This window comes from Phoca vitulina, unplaced genomic scaffold, assembly GCF_004348235.1.
Source record: "Phoca vitulina isolate PV1807 unplaced genomic scaffold, GSC_HSeal_1.0 scaffold20, whole genome shotgun sequence".
NCBI classification, from domain to species: Eukaryota; Metazoa; Chordata; class Mammalia; order Carnivora; family Phocidae; genus Phoca; species Phoca vitulina.
In genome coordinates this window covers 31128388-31135058 of record NW_022589723.1, presented here as the reverse complement: position 1 = coordinate 31135058, position 6671 = coordinate 31128388, and the positions used below count along the sequence as shown (strand labels likewise).

At 60.0% G+C, this 6671-nt stretch overlaps 1 protein-coding gene across 1 annotated transcript in view; it reads left to right on the top strand.

Moving 5' to 3' along the window:
- The window catches only part of IGDCC3 (immunoglobulin superfamily DCC subclass member 3), a 39313-nt gene extending 33373 nt beyond the window's left edge, over positions 1 to 5940 (top strand). The window contains exons 6-14 of the mRNA XM_032417998.1: positions 973 to 1131; positions 2277 to 2442; positions 2731 to 2978; positions 3165 to 3329; positions 3606 to 3797; positions 3924 to 4028; positions 4517 to 4655; positions 4797 to 5016; positions 5288 to 5940. Of these exons, the coding sequence (XP_032273889.1) occupies positions 973 to 1131; positions 2277 to 2442; positions 2731 to 2978; positions 3165 to 3329; positions 3606 to 3797; positions 3924 to 4028; positions 4517 to 4655; positions 4797 to 5016; positions 5288 to 5518 (1625 nt within the window). The 3' untranslated portion in view covers positions 5519 to 5940. The remainder of the gene's footprint in view (positions 1 to 972; positions 1132 to 2276; positions 2443 to 2730; positions 2979 to 3164; positions 3330 to 3605; positions 3798 to 3923; positions 4029 to 4516; positions 4656 to 4796; positions 5017 to 5287) is intronic.
- The last annotated feature ends 731 nt before the right edge of the window (positions 5941 to 6671 follow it).

Here is a 6671-nt window from a genome sequence, read left to right as displayed (position 1 = left end):
GGCAGCTCTCCTTCCCCCAGGTTCTTTTCCCTCCTGCGTGTCCCTGCCCTCGACACCCTGGCTATACTCCCCGGCAGTGCCACTCCAGACCCCTCAAAATCTCAGCCATTTGTCACACCCTATCTCTGGGCCCCCCAGTCTCTAGCCTGGCCCCCTAAATCCCCAGCCTAAATCCCTAGGCAGCTGAAGGAGAGAAGTGAAAGGGTGCAGATGGGCCTACATTGTCTGAGCGGAAAGGTCACTAGGGGAAGGAGAGTCTGGAGGGGCTGGGGTGGGGTCGCATTCACAAGGAGACTGTGCCACATTGTAGCAGCTGAGTGATCAGGGAAGGAGGGGGCAGCAGGCAGGATAATGGAGTAGATTTCACCACTTCAGCGACTGAATGGGGAGCTGTCTCCTTGCATTCTGACTGTGCTAATCTGATCCTGGGGTGGGGGGAGGGCCCAGTCCCTGGGAGAGGCTGGAAAGAGTGGCCTCACCATTAGGAGGAGCCCATAGGCACTGCAAGGACCATCTGGTCCAACATTTCCCAAAGCGTGATCTGCAGGGAGGAAAGAATGGCTTGGTGGTCTAACGTCTAACAACTTTGGAAAACAGGTTTAACCAGGTCCCTTTGCTGCGGGACTTCTCAGAGCCTTTATATTAAAGGGCAATGTGACAATCCACAAGTGGAATGAAAATTTGAGCATGGAACTTTTTTCGAGAGAGACAAACCAGGCTGGGAAACGCCCATCTAATCCAAACCCCTTACTTTCTTGAGGGGAAGGGACTTGAAGGTTGCCAGTGAATCGGTAAAAATGCTAGAATTAGAGCCCAGGTCTCTGCTGCTAGGCAAGTTTTCAGTGCTGGTCCTGCTGCTTCCACAATGCCCTGATGCTTGGGAGGAAGGGTGCAGAGTGAAAGATTGAGGTTCCCTGGACCATTCCTCACTTGCCCTCTTCCACACTCTTACCCCCTCCCCTACCTCCTCAGATGGCCGCCCCATTGGGGTAGAGGGCATCCAGGTGCTGGGCACTGGAAATCTTATCATCTCAGACGTGACGGTCCAGCACTCCGGCGTCTATGTCTGTGCGGCCAACAGGCCAGGCACCCGGGTGAGGAGAACAGCACAGGGCCGGCTGGTGGTGCAAGGTATGGAGCTCCCCAGCCCCGCAGCCCCCTCCTCCTGTCCCAGTCCTTCCTGGCTTCATCACCAGCTCTGACCCAAGCTCAGGGCCCTGGACTCCTCCTAACCCTGGCCCCTGCCCCTCTCCGGGCCTCCAGGCCAAAAGGCAGCCCCCAGCTCTCCCCCAGGAAGGCGTGCGCCGAGAAGGGGAATGCGTTCTCGGTTATCGGCCCCTGCATGCCCCTCGCGGTGTCCTTGCCATCCCTCCACCCACGCCGTCATTCCCATTTTATAATCTCCGCTGCCTCCCCCAGCCGTGTTCCTCACACGCGCCCTCTTCCCCACGTGCCGTGCTCCTTCGCGCACTCGTGGCACCTGCACGCTCTCAGGTGTTTGTCATTCTCACACTCACACCCCAGCTCCTGCCACACACACGTGCACATGTACAGCTGGTCTCCAGTGTGGCGGGGGGGCGGGTGTTACCCTCTGAAGCTGATCAGGTCCTTCTGTCCCTCCTCCCGCACTGGGGCTCAACTGTCCCCATGGACTGGGCTGGGATCCCATTCTCAGGGGCTTTCTGGGGTGGTTTCCTCCCAGAGAGCTGGGAAAGGGGTGGGAGATAGGGGAATTAGGAACTTAAATGCCTGTTTGTTTAGCATTCCATGTGCCGTTAATCTGTCCAAATGAAAGTGATGGAGCATTTCATTTCTCGGGTGTTAATGGAAGCTGGAGGCCTGGGATTGGAGGAGGGGGGAACTGAGTGTAGGGGTGAGGGGAGCTGGTACTGAGGGCTCATCCATCTCCCCGTCATTACCGCCTTCGAGGTGCAGCCAAACCTATTAGCACATTTATTTATTTAACAATTTCCTGAACAGGGAGCTCAGCTTGATTGCTTTCGGATACAAATGTCAGTCTTTTAAATAGTCATTAAAATGGAGTCCTCTCCTGGGTCTGCCTCGCTGGGGCCAGTGAGCTGAGCCCTGCTGTCATCTCCTGAAGCCTGGGCCAGGGTGGAGGGTGGGCCCCACCTGGAGGATTCTCTAAGGGGCGGACGTGTGCATCCCGAGCCCACCCTGTCCCCATACCCACCCATCCCTTCACTCACAGCTTTCTCGTCCCCATCCACCTACCCCTCACGGCTCCTCGCGCTTCTCTCTGCTCCCCACCCCAGCCCCAGCCGAGTTTGTCCAGCACCCCCAGTCCATCTCCAGGCCAGCTGGGACCACAGCCATGTTCACCTGCCAAGCCCAGGGGGAGCCACCCCCACATGTCACATGGTTGAAGAACGGACAGGTGCTGGGGCCAGGAGGCCACGTCAGGCTCAAGAATAACAACAGGCATGTGTGTGGTGTGTGCTGGGGTGGGAACGGGGGAAGATGCGGGGAAGGGGGCCCGGATGAATGGCCTGAGCAGGCTGTGCCCATCCTGCCAGGAAAGAGCACTAAATTGGATCCGGAGACTTGGGTTTGAGTTCCAGGTCTGCCCCTGACTTACGGAGAGACCTCAGACAAGTCGTGTGTTCTGGAGGGGCTCAGTTTCTCCATCTCTCATACGGGGTGATCTGGCCAAATTTCAGGGATACTCTGGGAGGAGGAGGGGATCTGAGGCTCTCTCTCCCCCTACAGCACCCTGACAATTTCTGGGATCGGCCCTGAAGACGAGGCCATCTACCAGTGCGTAGCCGAAAACAGTGCTGGATCCTCCCAGGCCAGTGCCAGGCTGACCGTGCTATGGGCTGAGGGGCTGCCTGGGCCCCCCCTCAATGTGCAGGCAGTCTCCGTGTCATCCACTGAGGTCCGCGTGTCCTGGAACGAACCCCTGGTCAACACCAAGGAGATTATTGGCTATGTCCTGCACATCAGGAAGGCTGCTGGTGAGTGGGGGCTCCGTAGCCCCTTCTTTTTATTCACTGTTTCTCATCCCTTTCAATCCTGAGTGTCCTGATCCAACCCCTTCCCTCCCTTGTCCCCCCCGCACCCTGGATGCCCTCATTTCACCAGTGCTGGTAGGACCCCCTCGCATCCCTTACGCTGCCCTGCCCTACCCTTCACCTCCCTAGACCCTCCGGAGCTGGAGTACCAGGAGGCAGTCAGCAAGAGCACCTTTCAGCACCTGGTGAGCGACCTTGAACCCTCCACTGCCTACAGCTTCTACATTAAGGCCTACACGCCGAGGGGGGCCAGCTCAGCCTCTGCCCCTGCGCTGGCCAGCACCCTGGGGGAAGGTGAGGCCTGCGTATGGAGCGTGCTACCAGACGGTCCGGGAATTAGAGCCAAACAGCACGCGCGCCTGTTCACCACGCTAGACCCCTGGGCGCCCGGCCCCGAGGCTGAGTGGGGTCTGGGTCTACTTGAGAAGGGGGCATCCAGTTCACGGAAAGGTGTCTCTGAGCAAGCAGAGGCCCTGGGTCAGAGGCCAGAGAGCGGCCGGGCTCGTGGGGGTCGGGGTCCCAGGCGGAAGGTGGCCCGGGCCCTCATGCCCAGACCTCCTCTGCCTGCAGCCCCCGCCCCACCCCCGTTGTCGGTGCGGGTCCTGGGCAGCTCGTCCCTGCAGCTGCTGTGGGGGCCCTGGCCCCGGCTGGCCCAGCACGAGGGGGGCTTCAAGCTGTTCTACCGCCCAGCGAGCAGGGCCTCCTTCACTGGCCCCATCGTGCTGCCTGCAACTGTCTCCTCCTACAACCTCAGCCGGCTTGGTGAGGCAGACGGCGCGGGGAGCGGGGCAGGGGTGCGGCGCAGGGGTCACCTCTCTTTCCCTGCTGCAGCAGAGCTGCCGGTGGGAGCTGGGGCGGTCACTCAGCACAGCACTGCTTTTCCCTCAGACCCCAGTGCAGTGTATGAGGTGAAGCTGCTCGCCTACAACCAGCACGGGGAGGGCAATGCCACGGTCCGCTTCGTGTCTTTGAGGGGAGCCTCTGAGAGGACAGGTGAGCTGGGGGAGGGGGTTGCCGGGCTCAGGAAGGGAGGCCAGGCGCGGAGGGAGGAGGGGGGTGACAGGGACACAGGGAAGGTGGGAGAGTGTAACAGCGCATGGAGCCCTTGAGAACATAGGCCTAGATCTGAGTTTGAGGTTCGGCGGTGTGACATTCTAGCTGTGTGACCGTGGGCAAGTTACTTACCCTCTCTGAGCCCCCGTTTTCTCCTCTATAAAACAGGGATAATACCACCTACTTTCTAAAGCCGTGGTAAGGATGAAATGGTCCATGTAGAAGTGTTATTCGCAGCACCGGGCACAAAGTTAGTACTCGGTAGCGGGTAAAGAGAACCAGAAAAAGTTGGGCTGGGGTCCCAAAGGCAAAGGGGATGTAGACATGGAGGCAGGTTCAGCTGAGGAAGGAGGAGCTCCCAGAGGCTGGGTGTCCGGAGGGGCTTCAGGCCGGGAGAGCCACAGTGCTCAACCTTCCCCTGCCCCTAGCCCTGAGCCCACCGTGTGACTGCCGGAAGGAGGAACCCACCAACCAGACGCCCACCACAGGCATCGTCATTGGTATCCACATCGGGGTCACCTGCATCATCTTCTGTGTCCTCTTCCTCCTGTTCGGCCAAAGGGGCAGGTGGGTCCCAGGCAGGAGGGTGGGGGTAGCCTGGAGAAGGTGCTGCCACAGGGAAAAGCAGAGTTGGGGCTCACTGTGTCCAGCCTTCTGTTTTTGCTCCCCCTCCCAAGCCCTCCCCCTAATTCTTGGCTCAACCCTTAGGGTCCTCTTGTGTAAGGATGTAGAAAACCAGCTCTCCCCTCCTCAGGGCCCCCGGAGCCCAAGGGATCCTAGCATCCTGGCACTGAATGGGGCTGGCCGGGGAGAGCGGGGCCAGCTGGGCCGAGATAAGAAGCCTGTGGACATGAAAGAACTGGAACAGCTGTTCCCCCCAGCTGGGGCAGCGGGGCGGCCTGACCCCAGACCTGACCCCAGACCCATGGTGAGTGCCCCCACCTCGAGCAAGCCGCCTGCTTCAGGCTCAGACCACCTCCCTGTCCTGCCCTCCCTTCACCTTGCTCACAAGCCTGGGTCCTCGGCCTTCTCCAAGCTCCAGGCACAGCACGTACGGCTGGCGCTGCTCTCTGAACGCCTGACTCAGGCAGGGTGGCCCGGAGTCCTGAGGGGGATTGGGTCCAGGGCCTGACCCTCTGGCTGGGGGCTCGCGGGCTCTGACCCTCATGCTGACACCGGTGCGCTGGTCCTTTCCCCAGCAGGATCTGGGGGACCCTCACCCTGCCCTGAGTGAGGAGACCCAGTTCTCCATGCTGCCACTCGAGGGATTCAGCCTTCTGGAGGAGATGATGTCAGAAGCCAAGGCCCCCAGCGCAGGCCCTGCAGCCGCCCCGCCGCCCCAGGACGGAGGCCCTGGCCTCCTCAGCGAAGGACAGGCCACCCCGCCTCCCACGGCACCCGCTGCCCAGCCAGCTCGCTCGGGACAGTAGCTAGTGTCTGGCAGGCCCTGGAGGGGGCACCCCCCCTTCTCAGGTCAAAGGCAAGATTTCTCCTGTCATGTGGGACTCAGATGGGGGCTTCCCAGCATTTCTGTCCTGACTGACCCTCAGGTGGTCAAGACCTAAAGTAGCCTCAGCAGGGACCCCCCCCAGGACTTGGAGGGGTTCCCGCAGGAGCCTCTCCCTTGGACTAATGTCCCGCCTCACCTCTGTCTGGTATCCACATGACTTGGAATGGAACTAATGTTTTCCTTTTAAAAAAAGAAAAAGAAGAGAGAGGAAGGTGAATTAGGCTCCAAAAATACGCCCCTGCTGTGGCTGGGCCCCTGACACTGTCACCCTCCACTGACCTTGTTTTCTCAGGATGGATTTTTGCTATTTGGCTCTCAGTACCTACCTCAGCCGGAATGAATGTTCTTGGGGGAGTGGGGCCGTGGCCCCAGCCCCCCCACCCCACAGAGCCCCAAATGCACTCCTACCTCAAGCCCCTGTAGGGGCAACCCCCTCTCCCTCCCCATATGGTTGTCCAGAGTTTAAAAAAAAAAGACGACGAAAGAAAGGAAAAAAAAAGCACTTCCCTGTTTCCAGGTGTGAAAGAAAACATCTACCTCAAGGCTCGCCGGCTCTCCGGGCCTGTGTTGTATCACTGGACCCTCCTCCTGCCCGCAGCCCTTCTATCCCGCCCCTAGAGAGGAGGCCAGAGGCCAAGTCACCAACGGTGGGCCTCTCAGGACCTACAGAAATAAAGACGGAATTAGTCAAAGAAAATGTGAAAAAAAAAAAAGCCAAAAATGAGAGGAAAATGTGTTCCTTGACGTACACATCGCTCCAAACCAGCCACCTTCCAGCACACCGCCGCTGCTCCACCCCGTCTCGTCTGCCCGCTCCAGTTGCAACCCTCTCGGCCAACTGATCCTTCACTGGGATCCCGACAACCCGCTCCCTGCCCGGGCCTTGCCGGGGTGGGGGTGGGGGGTCACCCTGAGGCCTGCCTCCGATCCTGCCCAGACCCAGAGCCCCCGGAGCGGCCTGGCCCCTGGAACGTACTGTGCGTGTGACCGCCGTGTGCGTGTGTTGGGTCGGGAGGTTCCCTGGCAGCCGTGGCCCGGCCCTCTGGCCCATGGGACACAGCCGGCCTGACCCA